The sequence below is a fragment of the Pongo abelii genome, chromosome 4, assembly GCF_028885655.2.
Source record: "Pongo abelii isolate AG06213 chromosome 4, NHGRI_mPonAbe1-v2.0_pri, whole genome shotgun sequence".
In the NCBI taxonomy this organism is placed as follows: Eukaryota; Metazoa; Chordata; class Mammalia; order Primates; family Hominidae; genus Pongo; species Pongo abelii.
Window position 1 is genome coordinate 149,175,628 of NC_071989.2, and position 18,398 is coordinate 149,194,025.

The window sequence follows — 18,398 nt, forward strand, 5'->3', positions numbered from 1 at the left end:
AGGTTTGGATTACTGATTCAATCTCCTTACTAGTTACAGCTTTGTTTAGATTTTTTATTGCTTCCTGATTATGTCTTGGTAGTTTGTATGTTTCTAGGAATTAATCAATTTCTTCTAGGTTATTTAATTTGTTGGTATATGATTTTAATAACCTCTTATAATTGTGGCATCAGGTGTAATGCCACCTCTTTTGTTTCTGACTTCCAGTCTCTTTGTTTTTTTCTTAGTCTAGCTAAGGGCTTGTCAATTTTGTTGTTTTTTCAAAAAATCAACTAAGTTTAAAAACTTAATTTCAACTTTTTTTTCATTTATTTTTGCTCTAATCTTTATTATAGTATTTCCTCCCTTTGCTTTGGGCTTCCTCATTTGTCCTTTTTTTCTAGTTCCTCAAGTTGTTAAGTTTTTTATTTGAGATCTTTCTTCTTTCTTCATTTTTAGTGTAGGCATTTACAACTCCCTTCTTTGTTTTTGTTTTCATTTTTAAGAGACAAGGTCTCGCTATGATGTACAGAGGCATGATCATAGCTCCCTGCAAGTGATCCTTGTGCCTTGGCTTCCCAAAGCACTGGCATTACAGGTGTGAGCCACTGAGCTTGCCCAGCTTAATCTTCCTTCTTAGTACCGCTTTTGTTGTACCTTGTAAGTTTTTACTGTGTTGTGTTTTCATTTTTGTTTATCTTAACATATTTTCTAATTTATCTTTTGATTTCCCCTTTCGTTCAAATGAAATTTTGAACAGAATTTCGTTCAAAATTCTGTTGTTTAATTTCTACATATTTGCAGATTTTCCAGTTTTAATTCCAGTATTGATTTCTAGTTTTATTCCTCTGTGGTCAGAAAAGATATTTAGTAAGATTTCAACCTTCTTGAATTTGTTAAGACTTGTTTTGTGACCTGACATGTGATTTATCCTGGAAAATGCTCTGAGTGTGCTTGAGAAGACTGTATATTTGCTGCTGTTGGGTGGAATTTTCTGTATATGTCTGTCAGTTCCATTTCAGCTATAGCATTGTTCAAGTCCTCTGCTTCCTTACTGATTTTCTGTCTGAATGTTCTATTCCTTATTGAAAGTAGGATACCAAAATCTCCTACTACAGTCATATCACTTAATGATGGAGATACATTCTGAGAATTGTATCATTCTGAGATTTCATCACTGTGCAAACATGAGAGTGTACTTACATGTTTACACAAACCTAGATAGTACAGCCTACTACAGACCTAGGTTACATGATCTATTGCTTCTAGGCTACAAACCTGTATATATGTTAACTGTACTGAATACTATAGGGAATTGTAACACAATGGTAAGTATTTGTATACCTAAATGTATCTAAACATCTAAAAGGTACAGTAAAAACATTGTATAGATTTTTAAAATGGTACACCTGAATAGGGTACTTACCCTATGAATGGAGGTTGTAGGGCTGGAAATTTATCTGGGTGAGTCAATGTGTGAATGGTGAGTGAATGTGAAGGCCCAGGACATTACTGTGCACTAATGTAGACTTTAAAACGCTATACATTTAGGCTACACTCAATTTATCAAAAAATTTTCTTTTTACAGGCTGGTCATGGTGGCGCATGCCTGTAATCCCAGCACTTTGGGAGGCTGAGGAAGGAGGATCACTTAAGCCCAGGAGTTCAAGACCAGCCTGGGCAATATAGTGAGACCCTGTCTCTAGAAAATAATTTTTAAAAATTAGCTACGTGTGGTGACACACACTTGTAGTTCCAGCTACTCAGGAGGCTGAAGTGGGAGGATCCTTGAGTTGAGGAGGTCAAGGCTACAGTGAGCCGTGGTCGTGCCACTGCACTCCAGCCTGAGCAACAGAGTGAGACTCTGTCTCAATTTTTTTTCTTTCTTCAGTAATAAATTAACCTTAGCTTACTGTAACTTTTTAACTTTGTAAACTTAAATTTTTTAACCTTTTGACTCTTTTGTAATAACACTTAGCTTAAAACACAAACACATTGTACAGCTGTGCAAAAATATTTTCTCTTTTATCCTTATTTTACAAGTTTTTTTGACTTTTAATTTTTTTATTTTTTTTCACTTTTACTTAGTGTTTTTTGTTGTTGTTGTTAAAAATGAAGATATAAACACCCATACTAGCCTAGGACTGTATTGGGTCAGGATCATCAATATCATTGTCTTCCACCTCCATATCTTGTCCCACTGGAAGGTCTTCTGGGGCAATTACACATGTGATGCTATCATCTCCTATGATAACAATGTCTTCTAATGGAATACTTCCCAAAAGACTTTCCTGAGGCTGTTTTGTGGTGAACTTTTTTCTTTTTTTTTTGAGTTAACATATTTTTTATAAGTAGAAAGAGTACACTGTAAAATACCACTAAAAAGTATAGTAAATACATAAAGCAGTAACATTTGTTATCTGTATCAAGTATTATGTACTGTATATTACTGTACATAATTGTATGTGCTATCTTGTACTTTTATATGACTGGTAGTGCAATAGGTTTGTTTACACCAACATCACCACAAACATGTGAGTAATGTGCTACAACATTATGACTGCTACATCATCACTAAGTGTTAGGAATTTTTCAGCTCCGTTATAATCTTATGGGACTACTCTTGTACATGTGGTCTGTTATTGGTTGAAACGTTGTTATACAACACTTATCTGTATTGTATTGCTATCTATTTCTCCATTTCTGTGAATGTTTGCCTCATATATTTAGGTGTTTTAATGTTGGGTGCATATGTATTTATAATTGCTATGTCCTTCTGGTGAATTGAACTTTTATCATTATATAATGTCCTTCTTTGTCTCTTATGACAGTTTTTGACTTAAAGACTATTTTGTGTGATGTAGCTGTTTCCACATTTGCACTCTTTTGGTTATAATTTGCATGAAATTTTTTAAATATCCTTTAACTTTCAGCCTGTCTAGGTCTTTAAATCTAAAGCAAATCTCTTGTAGCATATAATTGGGTCTTTAAAAAAATCAATTCAGCCACTTTGTATCTTTTGATTGGGGGAGTTTATCCCATTTTTATTTAAAGTAATAATTGATAGAGCATAACTTACTGTTGCCTCTTTGTTAATTGTTTGCAGCTTGTAGACTTTTTGCTCCTCTTTCCTTCTCTTACTGTCTTCCTTTGTGTTTTATTGAGATTTGTAATGCTATGTTTTTGTTCCTTTCCTGTTTTCTTTTGTATATCTTCCACAGATATTTTCTTTGTGGTTACCATGGGGCTTACATTTTAAAACTCTTATAAAAATGTATTTTAAACTGATAGCATCTTTACTACAATCACAAAACAAAACTCATTATGTTTACTTCTCCCCTACCCAAATTTTATGTTATTGATGTCATAAATACATCTTTTTATATTGTGTATATATTAACATTATTTTATAGTTAGTTTTTCTGTACTTTTGTCTTTTAATCAGATTTTAAAATATCAGATTTTAAAGTGACTTATGTACCACCATTACAGTATTATAGTATTCTGTTTTTATCTATATATTTATCTTTACTAGTGAGCTTTATACTTAAATAAAATACCTATGTATTTCTGTTTAGCATCCCCTAATTTTAACTCAAAAGACTCCCTTTTAACATTTCTTGTAAGGCAAGTCTAATTGTGATCACCTTCAGCTTTTGTTTAACTGGGAAGATCTTTATCTCTTTTTCATTTTTGAAGAAAAACTTTGATGGATTTGATATTCTTGGTTGGCAGTTCTTTTTCTTTTCAGCACTTTCAGTATAACATCTCACCCCTTTCTGGATAGCAAGGTTTCTACTGAGAAATCTACTGGTAGAGTTAGGGGTGTTCTCTTGTACGTGATGAGGCATTTTTCTTTTGCTGCTTTCTAAATTCTTAACATTTCTTGGATCTTGATGTCCATTTCCTTTCTCATATTTGGGAAGTTTTCAGATGTAATTTTAAAAAATAAGCTGTCTGTCCTTTTCTCTCATGGCTTCTTCTTTTGAAACTGTCATAATGAGTAGAGCAGCCTGCTCGAGGATGTCCTATCAGTTTCTTAGGCTTTCTTTACTCTCTTTCATTTCTTGTTCTTTTTGCTACTCTGTCTGGGTAATTTCAAATGATGTGTCCTTGAGTTTACTGACTCATTCTTCTACTTGATTAAGTCTGCTGTTGAACATGTCTGTAAAATTTTCAGTTCAATTATTGTATTCTTCAGTTCCAAAATTTCTTGTTAGTTCTTTTGAATATTTTCTATCTGCTGAAATTCTGATTCTGCTTATGCATTATTTTCCTGAGCTCACTGAACATCTTTATGACAATTATTTGGAATACTTTGTCAAGTAATTCACATAGCTCTATTTCTTTAGGTTTGGTTTCTGGAGGTGTGTGTTTGTGTGTGTGTATGTGTGTGGGCACACACTATTTGATTGGGCTATGTTTCCTGTTTTCTAATATTCCTTATTACTTTGTGTTGATATCTATACATTTCAAAAAAAAAACAAAAACAAAAACACACCAGCTACCTCTCCCAGTCTTTATGGCCTGGATTTGTACATGGAAAGATCTTTACTAATCAGGCTGGCTAGAGATTCTAGGGACCTCTCAAACCTTTTCTGTGGATAAATCTTCTATGGACTTGTGTGTATAATTCCTAATTAGAGGGATCTGCCAGTGTTGTTTTTTTTTTTTTTTTTAAGACGCTCTAATCTTTTTCCCTCTGTGGTGTCTGTGTGCTGTACTGTGGGCCCTCTGGAGCAGCAGTATTCACTCAGCTCTTTTAGGTTCTGAGAAGCCCTCAGTTATAGATTCTGCTGAATCATATCAGTGCCTGGAGTGAAGTGAGACAGAAACTTGGACTGCTCACTACAATTCAGGAACTTTGGATGCATTTTACTCTTCTCTTTCCCTCATGAGGGAGAGTGCTGAGCTGAGTTGCACTCTGTGTGCTCTATCACAGGTCCCGAGGAGCATCAGCCCACCACCCAGCTCTTTATTATTCTCAGCTGCCCTCAGGAATTTAGAATATGCCAGGTTCCATCAGTGCTCTGAGATATGCAAGACAGCTCCCCTGAAAAGTCAGAACATTGAATGCATGCTTTACTTTCTCTTTCCCTTCTCAGGGAGAAGACAGGAGCTGGGAGTTTCCCCCTGTTTGAATGGAACTGTGCTGCTGGATGGGACTATAGGGAAAGTGCCCCAGAAAAGTGCCCAGCTAGTTTTACACTTGCTTGGAGCCCAGGACCCTCTTAACTGGTTTCAGCACTTATCACCATGGGAATTGGTCCTTGTATTGTTGTTGAGTCGGTATACCTGTGGAGGGTCTGGGGATTCCTATAACAGCATCTTTCTGATGTCACTACCTCTGTTATCTTTTTAAGCTATATATGCTTTTACAAATTATTTTATTGATTTCCTCTTTGACTTCCTGTTTTATTGATTGTAACACACATCCTTGACATATTACCTCAATTAAATCAATACTTTTAATACTTCCAGGCAATGCTAAGACCTTGAAACATTATGCCATTTACTTGTACCCTACTTTTTGTTACTGATATGCCTTTCAATTATTTATATATTCTAGACACACAGTACATTATTATCATTGTTTTGTTAACACCTATTTGTGTTTCTTTCTGGGATCATTTTCCTTCTGAAGAAATTAACAGTTCCTTTAGTGTGGCCTGCTGGTAAAGAAACCTTTAAGTTTTTATATATCTGGAAATGTCTTAATTTTACTATCACTTTTGAGAAACAGTTTTGGGTATTGAATGAAAGTTATTTTTGCCAGCACTTTTAAGATGACATTCCATGGTCTTCTTTTGAGATGATGGCTGTCAAGTGTATTGTTCAATTAGTGTGTCTTTTTTTCTCTCTAGCTACTTTGTATACTTACTCTGTTTTTCATTTTTAACAGCTTTACTATCATGTGCCCAGTGTTAATTTGCTTTGTTTTTAATCTGGCTTGCAGTTTTCAAAGCTTCTTATATCTGTGGGTTGATAATATTTTATCAGTTTAAGAGAAGATTTAGCAGTATGCCTTCAAATATGGCTTCTACTTCATATTTTCTCTTATATTCTTCTGTGACTATAGGTACATGTATGTTAAATCTTTTCACCATATCCCTTGTCTTTTATATGCCATTGCTGTTTTTAAATCACTTTTTCTCTTTGTTTCATAATTTGTGTCTTATTCTGACCCATCTTTTACTTTAGGAATTTTATCTTGTTATTCTAGGCCACTGTCAAAGTCATTGATTGAATTCTTAACTTCAATCATGGCATTTTTCAGTTTTAGAATTTTATTTTCCTTTTTAAAAATATATTTCTAACTTGGGTACTGGCTAATGTTAAAAGAAACTTTCCTCCCACCAAATTTTCACTCACTTGATCTTGGATTTTAAAATTAGATATAACCTGAGAGATTATCATTTTTCTCCATTTAATAATGAATCAGACCAGGCATGGTGGCTCATGCCTATAATCCCAACATTTTTGTGGGCCATGACAGGAGGATTGCTTGAGCCCAGGAGTTCAAGATGAGCCTAAGCAATATAGGGAGACTCCATCTTTACAAAAAATGAAAAAAATTAGCTAGATATGGTGGTGCACACCTGTGGTCCCAGCTACTTGGGAGGCTGAAGTTGGAGGATGGCTTGAGCCTGAGGCTGCAATGAACTTTGACTGTACCACTGCACTCCAGCCTCGGTCAGAGTGAGACTCTTTGTCACCCAGTTGTATAGAATCAACTATAGGTAGAGGCATAAAAAAGATGCCTGAGATTACATCTCTTGAATTTAGCTTCATTGTCCCTTTCCACTAGTGAGATTATTTGACATTAATGAATGCAATATAATTGCCTAAAAATGACTAATTTAATTTTTCACTATCTCAGGGATATGCTAGAACTATTCTCATATTTTCTATCCAAAGAGGGTATATAATATGGATATTTTGGCACACTCCCTTATAGGGCAGTTATACCTTCCTCTGTGAATCATTATACAGGCAGTGCTAAGATGTGTATTATATGCGCATGGTATCCTTTCTTACTATCCTTATAATAGAATAAATTAATTTTTATACAGAATTAATTTTTGAAGAATCAAATGACATATGTGCATAAATTATTTATACATTTTTATACAATTGCTTCAACATTTCCTCTTCTCTGCAATCTGGTATATCTATATAATTTCTAGAGATAAGAAAAATATAGCTTATTAAAATTTTATTCTGGGTTTTGTAAGGAATAAAGGACATTTATACCCTTATGAAGATTAAATTTTCTTGTGTTAGTATATTTCTAAAGGCTTTTAGTGAATTAAATGGAGACACTTTAAAATACTACACAGTTTTAAATCTAAATTTTTTTCTCAAGGAAGAAGTTCTGTTTACACAATGATGCTTAAACATGACTGAAATATCTAAAGAGAGGTTAACTGGGTCAGTCAAGAAAATAATCTGTAATATTTGATGGAAGAAAATAGCTTAGAAGAAGATTTTTTAAAATGTTCTTTTCCTGTGGAGTCTCCCATGAAATTCAGATTAGATAATCTATAGTTATTGAGAAAGGAATATTCAAAATAAGAGTTGATCACTGTAGCACAAATGCAAGTGATAATTTAAAAAGTAAATATAATTTAACAGATATGAAAGTGAATCAAAAGTCGAGAGTCTGGTTTCCTCCTGAAATATCTATATAAGTACATGAGATATTTTTTTCAGACTGAGAGGAGCATGTGAACTGATATTGTTGATGACTTTTTCTCCATTGAGTATATCTTTCAAAATACTCAGTATTTATCATAATACTCTGCAGATTACAATGTACACATTGTTAATACCACATTGTTAATTTGCCTTTTAAATACTTAATATTTACTTTTTTCAAAGATTATCTTTGTGTATTTTGTATAAAATTCTACTATAATTTATTCCATAGCTTTGTAGTTTTACATTATTTACTACTATATAATAGAAAGTGGCTAACATCAGCTAATGCTGTTTTCTAAATATTTATTATCATTTTCTTATGTGTTTAACCATTGTGTATTGAAATATTTCAAAATTATCAGTATGAAAACTATTAGGCAAATAGTCTTGGAAATTGATTTGTGTTTCAATGATCCAAATATTAGTGAAAAGTCATGATAATAGAGATAGTAAAAATCTTATAAGGGAAATGGTAAATACATCTTTAAAGATTGTATCAGAAACAATTCTGTGACAATATCTTGTTTCTTTACAAGTTTGAATTCCAGAAATCAAGTGAATTTCCACTGACTTTGCATTTTCTGGTAATTTCTTTTTTCTTATCAAGCTATATTTTAAATGTAAAAGTATCCAACAATAGAATTGCTAATCTCTTGGTCACTCTTGTCTTCACAGGTAAGGGATATTTTGTAATATTTAAGGAATTTTATGGAGTATATATACAAGCAGAATGTTAGGTATTTCTTCAATAGAAAACTTGGTGACATTTACTTTTGCCCATATTTATTAAGTGAAGTTTACTAAATTTTCTAGGTCATGTTCAAATCATACCATCCAGTAAACAGTTTGGAGATTAAAAAGTAATTAAACTAATACAAAGTACAAAGGTAGCCTGGTTAATAAAATGATATTCTTTTCAACATGATTATATTTACTGGAACCTAAACATTTTGTGAAATAGTATGTCATATAGACAATATTAGGATTTTGACTTGTTATGTAAGTGCAAAGGTATGTATTTTATAATTTTTAACAATTGCTTTATCAGTAATAGCAACTTGAAGAAATGCTATCTAGATGCTTCTAATTTGAAAATAGTGCAAAGATGTTTACCAAAGTCGTTCTATTATGCTTTTGATTTCTAGAAAGTTGAAATATCCCCATTACAGTTTTTGAGTCAATACAAAAAGTAGATAGCTGTTCTAGATAAAGAAATAGGTTTTCATCGATTTTAAAATTAGACCTCCAAGAAGAAACTCAGTGAGAATGCCATTAAAATAGTTTTAGTTGTTTTTGAAAATAACATCAAAAAATGTCACTATTAAACACTGAAATTGGAATAAAAATTTGTTTTATGAGTAACACGGAGATAGCATACAAACATTCCATTGACTAATACAGAAAAACTCAAAAGTTTTAATTAGATATGTTTAAATAGAGATGAGAAAAGTCAAAACTTTAACTCTTAAAAGTTATTTTTATCAGTTAGGAAATATATAAACTCCTCCCTATATAAAATACACCAATACAAATTTCTCTAATAAGGATTGGGGTTTCGTGACTTTAGATGTATTTTTCTGTAATATTTTAATGACGCACTTATATTGACGCATTTTAAGATAGAGTTTAATGATATATTTTGACTAGAGATAAGTGATTTAAAGAATGATAAGAATCATGTCATTGAAAGTGAGAGTACTTGAGAAACATTGACGAATGTAAGCTAAATAAAGCAAAACAAAGTAAAACACTTACCCTTTTATCCACATGATGTCGCTGGACACCGCAAGGTTTTTCTCCCTTCCCAACCTCAAAGGAATACAGTGAGTACATTTTCCTTAGACAGAAAGGAAAAGAACCTTCCATTTTTGGCTGTGCCAAGAAGCTCAGAAAGGTGATAATATAAAAAATATATAGTTAATTGGGAATTGAATTTACAAAATACATTGTGTGGTGATGCAATAGAGAGCTGATAACTGGAACGGGATTGAGATGGTATATTCCCGGAGAGGAAGTCTAGGATCCCGGCTCCTGCTGCCCTGGCTTCTCCTCGTCTACTGGAAGGCAGGGAGCGGCCAGCTCCACTACTCGATCCCGGAGGAAGCCAAACACGGAACCTTCGTTGGCCGCATCGCGCAGGACCTAGGGCTGGAGCTGGCGGAGCTGGTGCCGCGCCTGTTCCGGGTGGCGTCCAAGGGCCGCGGGGACCTTCTGGAGGTAAATCTGCAGAATGGCATTTTGTTTGTGAATTCTCGGATCGACCGGGAGGAGCTGTGCCGGCGGAGCGCGGAGTGCAGCATCCACCTGGAGGTAATCGTGGACAGGCCGCTGCAGGTTTTCCATGTGGAGGTGGCAGTGAAGGACATTAATGACAATCCGCCCAGGTTCTCCAGACAAGAACAAAGATTATTCATTTTAGAGTCAAGAATGCCAGATTCGCGGTTTCCGGTAGAGGGCGCGTCGGATTTGGATATTGGAGCAAATGCACAATTGAGATACAGGTTAAATCCAAACGAATATTTTGACTTAGATGTTAAAACAAATGAAGAAGAAACGAACTTTTTAGAGCTAGTTTTGAGGAAATCCTTAGATAGAGAAGAAACACAAGAACATCGTTTATTAGTGATTGCAACTGATGGAGGAAAACCCGAACTAACAGGTACAGTTCAGTTGTTGATCAATGTATTGGATGCTAATGATAACGCCCCAGAATTTGATAAATCCATTTATAATGTCAGATTGTTGGAAAATGCACCAAGTGGGACATTAGTTATTAAACTGAACGCCTCAGATGCAGATGAGGGCATCAATAAGGAAATAGTGTATTTCTTTAGTAATCTTGTTCTTGACGATGTAAAGTCCAAATTTATAATTAATTCTAATACTGGTGAAATAAAAGTTAAGGGGGAACTGGATTATGAAGACTGTAACTCATATGAAATTAATATTGATGCCATGGATAAAAGTACATTCCCATTATCAGGACACTGTAAAGTAGTAGTGAAACTGCTGGATGTGAATGATAATACCCCAGAGCTGGCCATAACCTCCCTTTTCCTGCCTGTCAAAGAGGACTCTCCACTCAGTACGGTCATTGCTCTGATCACCGTGTCTGACCGTGACTCAGGTGCCAACGGGCAGGTGACCTGCTCCCTAATGCCCCACGTTCCCTTCAAGCTGGTGTCCACCTTCAAGAATTACTACTCGTTGGTGCTGGACAGCGCCCTGGACCGCGAGAGCGTGTCGGCCTATGAGCTGGTGGTGACTGCGCGGGACGGGGGCTCGCCTTCGCTGTGGGCCACGGCCAGCGTGTCTGTGGAAGTGGCCGACGTGAACGACAACGCTCCGTCGTTCGCGCAGCCCGAGTACACAGTGTTCGTGAAGGAGAACAACCCGCCAGGCTGCCACATCTTCACAGTGTCTGCGCGAGACGCGGACGCGCAGGAGAACGCGCTGGTGTCCTACTCGCTGGTGGAGAGGCGGGTGGGCGAGCGCGCGCTGTCGAGCTACGTGTCGGTGCACGCGGAGAGCGGCAAGGTGTACGCGCTGCAGCCGCTGGACCACGAGGAACTGGAGCTGCTGCAGTTCCAGGTGAGCGCGCGCGACGCGGGCGTGCCGCCTCTGGGCAGCAACGTGACGCTGCAGGTTTTCGTGCTGGACGAGAACGACAATGCGCCGGCGCTGCTGGCGCCTCGAGTGGGTGGCACCGGCGGCGCAGTGAGCGAGCTGGTGCCGCGGTCAGTGGGTGCGGGCCACGTGGTGGCAAAGGTGCGGGCAGTGGACCCCGATTCGGGCTACAACGCGTGGCTTTCATATGAGCTGCAGCCAGCGCCTGGCAGTGCGCACATCCCGTTCCGCGTGGGGCTGTACACAGGCGAGATCAGCACAACACGCTCTCTGGATGAGACCGAAGCACCGCGCCACCGCCTTCTGGTGCTGGTGAAGGACCATGGAGAGCCCCCGCTGACAGCCACAGCCACAGTGCTGGTGTCGCTGGTGGAAAGTGGCCAGGCGCCGAAGGCCTCATCGCGGGCGTCGGCGGGCGCTGTGGGTCCCGAGGCTGCCCTGGTGGATGTCAACGTGTACCTGATCATCGCCATTTGTGCGGTGTCCAGCCTGTTGGTGCTCACGCTGCTGCTGTACACCGCGCTGCGGTGCTCGGCGCAGCCCACCGAGGCCGTGTGCACGCGGGGCAAACCCACTCTGGTGTGCTCCAGCGCGGTGGGGAGCTGGTCCTACTCGCAGCAGAGGAGACAGAGGGTGTGCTCTGGGGAAGCCCCACCCAAAACAGACCTCATGGCCTTCAGTCCAAGCCTTCCTCAGGGTCCCACCTCTACAGACAACGTGAGTTTTCTAATATTAACATCCAACTTTCCCTCCCAATTTTTAAATATTAAATGTCATATTCACCCACTTTTTTTGTATTTAAAAATTACGCCTTAGTACATAAATATTGTGGTACACAATTATTGCACTAATTCATGTACTATATACTTTTTATGAGGCTTTTCTGTTGGGGTAATAGATTCATCAGCTTTCTGTGATATTAAGTATTTTAAAAATAATATTTTATGTTAGCATTTGAATTTTGCATCTCTAAAAATGTAGGATAATAATTGTAAGACATAGTTTGGAGTCATTCTCAAAGTCTCTGTTTATGACTACATGAAAATTTATTTTATTTTATTGTTATCTTTTAGAGACCCTTTGTTGCTCAGTCTGCAGTGGCCTGATCATAGCTCACTGAAGCCTGAAACTCATGGGCTCAAGTGATCCTCCTATCTCAGCCGCCCAAGTAGTTGGACTACATGCACATGCTAATTAAAGTTTTGTTTTTTTTTTTTTCTGTAGAGATAGGGGTCTTGCTACTTTGCCCAGGCTGGTCTTGAACTCCTGGTTTGAAGCCATGCTCCCATCTCAGCCTCCCGAAGTACTAAGTTTACAGGATTGAGCAAGAATGACTGGCCTATAAAAATGTTTTAACACCACCCTTCCAATTTTGCCTTTTTGTTTCTGTTGAATTTAAATTAATTATTATTTTATTACACTAATTTAGTCTCTGTTTTCAATTACATTTTTGCAGTATATGGTTTATTTCAACTTTGCCTAAGCAGTTCACCTGTATACCCATGATGAATTTGATAATTGTAATTTAAAAATTATATTTTTCATTTTATTGATTTTTTGAATAGAAAACACATATACATAGTTTACTGTTCTAAAGGTGCAAAAGAATACAGTTAAATTTTTCCCTTCACCTCCTTCATGAAGCCAAAACATTCTCGGGTATCCTTCTAGAGATTTTTTTTATATACAAATAAACTTCACTACCCCCTTAAAAACATTAGTATTGATTTTAATCTTGCTTTTTTCATTTACTAATATATCTTGATGATCATGAGTTATCATTACTGAAGTAGATTTGTTTTTCTTTTATCTGGATCTATGGTGCTCCGTTGTGTAGGTATGTGATTGGTTATTTTCCCTTAACATTAACATTTAGTGGAGCGATTTAATTTTCTGGAAATTTGCATATTTTTCAATATATCTGATATACATTAGATATATTAATTAATATATATTAATATAATATAATTAATATAGTTATATATCTAATATATATTAGATATTTTGAGACAGGATTTTGCTCTTGTTGTCCAAATGAGTGGAATGGTGCAATCTTGGCCTTCCAGGTTCAAGCGATTCTCCTGCCTTATCTTCCCAAGTAGCTGGGATTACAGGCATGTGCCAACACACCTGGTTAATTTTTTGTATTTACTAGAGACAGGGTTTCACCATGTTGGTCAGGGTGGTCTCGAACTCCTAATCTCAGGTGATTTACCAGCCTCGGCCTCCCAAAGTGCTGGGATTGCAGGCGTGAGCCATCGAGCCTGGCCTAGATTATTATATTGATGAGGAGTAATTGTGAATCCCCTCAGTTGTGCAAATTCTACTACATTTTGGTTGGGAAATTTTACTGCTTGTTGTTACTTTTCATTTTTAGATTAAAAAAATAAATATACCATGATACAAACTCCCCTCTTGAGTTGTTTACAGAGTTGTTTATTAAAGCTGTATGTTTGAGACTACTCTAGACAAGTGTCCTCTCCATCTGAAATAATGAGAACCATTTTTCTACTCTTTTGAGGGGAAAAGTACGTGTTTATAGGTAGTAAACAGTCCACACTTTACATGATAAAATGTGAATTCCCTGTTTCTGTTGCTTTGCCTGTTTCTTTTATTCCATATACATTCAATTTTATAAGTACCCTTCTATCATGCTATTTATATATTCCTAATATCCTGAGCTACTTTGAGGAAGTCCTAGAAATTGAGAAATAGTTTTTGTCATTCTATAAATCTAAAGTTAACAATGGTCACATTTAAAAAAATCAAGTTATGTTATTTTGTGATATAAACTATTTATATATCTCTTTATATATCAAGTCTTTATGTATATTTTGTGCAGCTTGTCTTTTTTATAGGAACCTCTTGTTTTGGGGATTGTTTTTGGTTAGGAAATTGAACGCTTTGTTTGCCCAAAATAACTGCAATAGAAAGTCAGTGATAAGAACTTCTAAATAGATCCAGGTTAATTATTTTAAGATAGAATTTCACATAGAGGAAAAGGCTTTGTGTTACAATCATCTGTGAGGCATTTTACTGTATATCAGAATTTTGGAGAAAGGTGAAGATGATCGTGTCATTTGAAAAGTCTTATTGGTGACTCTAATTTTCTCCTTTCAAAGAGGGGTTTAATCACTTCCAATGGATAACATTAAGGTTAAATTAAGGGTGAAGTTGATATTTGGCCCTGACTTTTATATGAGGGTAACTTTTTTGCAAGTAAATGTAGACTTAATTAAAAAACCCAGCTAAAACAAACATGGTATTGAGAAAGAGGAAGAGCAAGTGGTCTATACTGTCAGAAAAATAAGATTCATATTGGAGAGTAATTGAAAATAACGTTCAAAAAGTTGATTACCTAATATGTGATTACATATTAGGTTACTAGAAGTTTCTCAAATGTCTTGCAATTTCTAGGTTTAGTAAAATTCAATGAAAGCTGTACTCATAAAGATAAATATGATAGCATGTGAAAGACAGATGGACTTAGGTGGATGTGGAATAAGGCAAGCCAGGGAAAAGGAGTAATTTAAAAAGTAATATAGGTGACATGGGAAATGCTCATGTCGTTAAAAATATGAATTAAAAAATTTGAATTTGGGGATTATTAATAATTAGTCATGCTTTGATATTTAACAAACTTTTCTAGGAGTCAGCATGTGTAGGTGAAAGTGACAATTAGAAACAGAAAGAAGGGATGCAGTTATGGATTTGTAAATACCTCAACAAAAGTCTTATTCAAAACTTGGAAGTGAGTGAGAACAGTTAAAGGAAAGGATATAGGACAGGGTTGAAGTTGAGAGAAAAAAAAGAGATCATTTAAGAACAGCTGAAGAATCAAAAACAGCAAAGCACAATGGGTAGAAATTCCACTAGAATTTGAATTGGTGAAGTATATGAAAAGAAAATATTTTAAGCAAGAATCCTAATATAAGCTGCAGATAAATTAAATGTGATAAAGAATATGCTCTAGAATTTTATCTTCCATCATTATACAAAAGAACCTTAAGAGCATCTGATATTTATTGAACAAAGAAAGCATGGACTTCAATAATCTATAAGGCTTTAAAAATTCAACCAAAATTTGATAATTTTAAGTTACATTTTTTCCCTAGAGCACTACATAATAGCATGTCCTAGGAAAGACAGATGTGGGCAAGTTTCTTTTCTACCAAGAGTTTAGAATAGTTTACATTTCTGATTTAAAGAGCAGTTCCGTTAACACTTAAATTTGCTAGACTGGTTGATACTAATGTTGCAAATATTGGTAGAAAAGTTGTTTAGCTGTGAATAATTAGACCCCTTATTCTAAATTAATAAAAGAAGTCGGGATAACACTGACTGTGCAAATTACAAACGTGAGGAGGGTTTACTATAAAAGTAGAGAAAAGAAGATACCGTTTTAAAAATATATAGTGTAGCACTGTTGTGTGAATTAATTTCTTACCTTTTGGAGCCGCATGATGTCGCTGTCTACCATGAAGTTATAGCTAGCCAACATTCAAATTTCTTCTATTACTGCATCATTCCCTGACTGTTGAATGATGGCGGACGCAGAATAAATGGATTAATACATTCGGCAACATACAGTATTTTTTCTTTATGCGGAAGATCTTCTAATGGAAATAAAACCAGAGGTATTTGACATGGTGTTTACCCCGGAAGACAGATTGGGAAAGCAATGTCTGCTCCTCCCGCTTCTGCTCCTTGCAGCCTGGAAGGTGGGGAGCGGCCAGCTCCACTACTCCGTCCCTGAGGAGGCCAAACACGGCACCTTCGTGGGGCGGATCGCGCAGGACCTGGGGCTGGAGCTGGCGGAGCTGGTGCCGCGCCTGTTCAGGATGGCCTCCAAAGACGGCGAGGACCTTCTGGAGGTAAATCTGCAGAATGGTATTTTGTTTGTGAATTCTCGGATCGACCGCGAGGAGCTGTGCGGGCGGAGCGCGGAGTGCAGCATCCACCTGGAGGTGATCGTGGACAGGCCGCTGCAGGTTTTCCATGTGGACGTGGAGGTGAGGGACATTAACGACAACCCGCCCTTGTTCCCGGTAGAGGAACAAAGAGTGCTGATTTACGAATCTAGGCTGCCAGATTCTGTGTTTCCACTGGAGGGCGCGTCAGATGCAGATGTTGGCTCAAATTCCATCTTAACCTATCAACTCAGTTCTAGCGAATACTTCGGGCTAGATGTGAAAATAAACAGTGATGACAATAAACAAATTGGGCTCTTATTAAGGAAATCCTTGGACAGAGAGGAAGCTCCTGCACACAACTTATTCCTGACAGCCACAGATGGGGGCAAACCTGAGCTCACAGGCACTGTTCAGCTGCTGGTCACAGTGCTGGACGTGAATGATAATGCTCCCACTTTCGAACAGTCTGAATACGAAGTAAGAATATTCGAAAATGCAGACAACGGAACAACAGTTATCAGACTGAATGCTTCTGATCGGGATGAAGGAGCCAATGGGGCAATTTCGTACTCTTTTAATAGCCTTGTTGCAGCCATGGTTATTGACCACTTTAGCATAGATCGAAATACGGGAGAAATAGTGATTCGGGGTAATTTGGATTTTGAACAAGTAAATTTATACAAAATCCGCATTGACGCCACGGACAAAGGCCACCCTCCCATGGCGGGTCATTGCACCGTTTTAGTGAGAATTTTGGATAAAAATGATAACGTCCCTGAGATAGCACTGACTTCCTTATCCTTGCCTGTACGTGAAGACGCTCAATTTGGTACTGTCATCGCCCTAATTAGCGTGAACGACCTCGATTCAGGTGCCAACGGGCAGGTGACCTGCTCGCTGACGCCTCACGTCCCCTTCAAGCTGGTGTCCACCTTCAAGAATTACTACTCGTTGGTGCTGGACAGTGCCCTGGACCGCGAGAGCGTGTCGGCCTACGAGTTGGTGGTAACTGCGCGGGACGGGGGCTCGCCTTCGCTGTGGGCCACGGCCAGCGTGTCTGTGGAGGTGGCCGACGTGAACGACAACGCTCCGGCATTCGCGCAGCCCGAGTACACGGTGTTTGTGAAGGAGAACAACCCGCCGGGCTGCCACATCTTCACGGTGTCTGCGCGGGACGCGGACGCGCAGGAGAACGCGCTGGTGTCCTACTCGCTGGTGGAGCGGCGGGTGGGCGAGCGCACGCTGTCGAGCTACGTGTCGGTGCACGCGGAGAGCGGCAAGGTGTACGCGCTGCAGCCGCTGGACCACGAGGAGCTAGAGCTGCTGCAGTTTCAGGTGAGCGCGCGGGACGCGGGCGTGCCGCCTCTGGGCAGCAACGTGACGCTGCAGGTGTTCGTGCTGGACGAGAACGACAACGCGCCGGCACTGCTGGCGCCTCGGGTGGGTGGTACTGGTGGTGCAGTGAGCGAGCTGGTGCCGTGGTCAGTGGGTGCCGGCCAAGTGGTGGCGAAGGTGCGCTCAGTGGACGCCGACTCAGGCTACAACGCGTGGCTTTCGTATGAGCTGCAGCCAGCGGCAAGCAGCGCTCGCTTCCCGTTTCGCGTGGGGCTGTACACGGGCGAGATCAGCACCACTCGTGTCCTGGACGAAGCGGACTCTCCGCGCTACCGGCTGCTGGTGCTGGTGAAAGACCACGGTGAGCCGGCGCTGACAGCCACGGCCACAGTGCTGCTATCGCTGGTGGAGAGTGGCCAGGCTCCAAAGGCGTCATCGCGGGCGTCGGTGGGAGCCGCGGGCCCAGAGGCGGCGCTGGTGGATGTCAACGTGTACCTGATCATCGCCATCTGCGCGGTATCCAGCCTGCTGGTCCTCACGCTACTGCTGTACACAGCGCTGCGGTGCTCGGCGCCGCCCACCGAGGGCGCGTGCACGGCGGACAAGCCCACGCTGGTGTGCTCCAGCGCGGTGGGGAGCTGGTCGTATTCGCAGCAGAGGCGGCAGGGGGTGTGCTCCGGGGAGGTCCCACCCAAGATGGATCTCATGGCCTTTAGCCCCAGCCTTTCACCTTGTCCCGTAGTGATGGGTAAGGCGGAGAATCAGGATTTAAATGAAGATCATGATGCCAAAGTAAGTGAATTTTCATAATTAACAGTTAATTTTTATTTTAAATTTATAATT

The 18,398-nt window shown here is 38.9% G+C and overlaps 1 protein-coding gene across 6 annotated transcripts in view; it reads left to right on the plus strand.

Annotated features, from left to right (window-relative positions):
• The window catches only part of PCDHA5 (protocadherin alpha 5), a 219,670-nt gene that overhangs the window by 20,838 nt on the left and 180,434 nt on the right, over positions 1–18,398 (plus strand). Inside the window, exon 2 of one of the 6 annotated variants that reach the window (XM_063723903.1) lies at positions 5,085–7,129. The exons of 3 other annotated variants lie outside the window; for them this stretch is intronic. In XM_063723903.1, coding sequence (XP_063579973.1) covers positions 5,085–5,120 — 36 coding nt within the window. In that variant the 3' untranslated portion in view covers positions 5,121–7,129. 6 annotated transcript variants of the gene reach the window in all.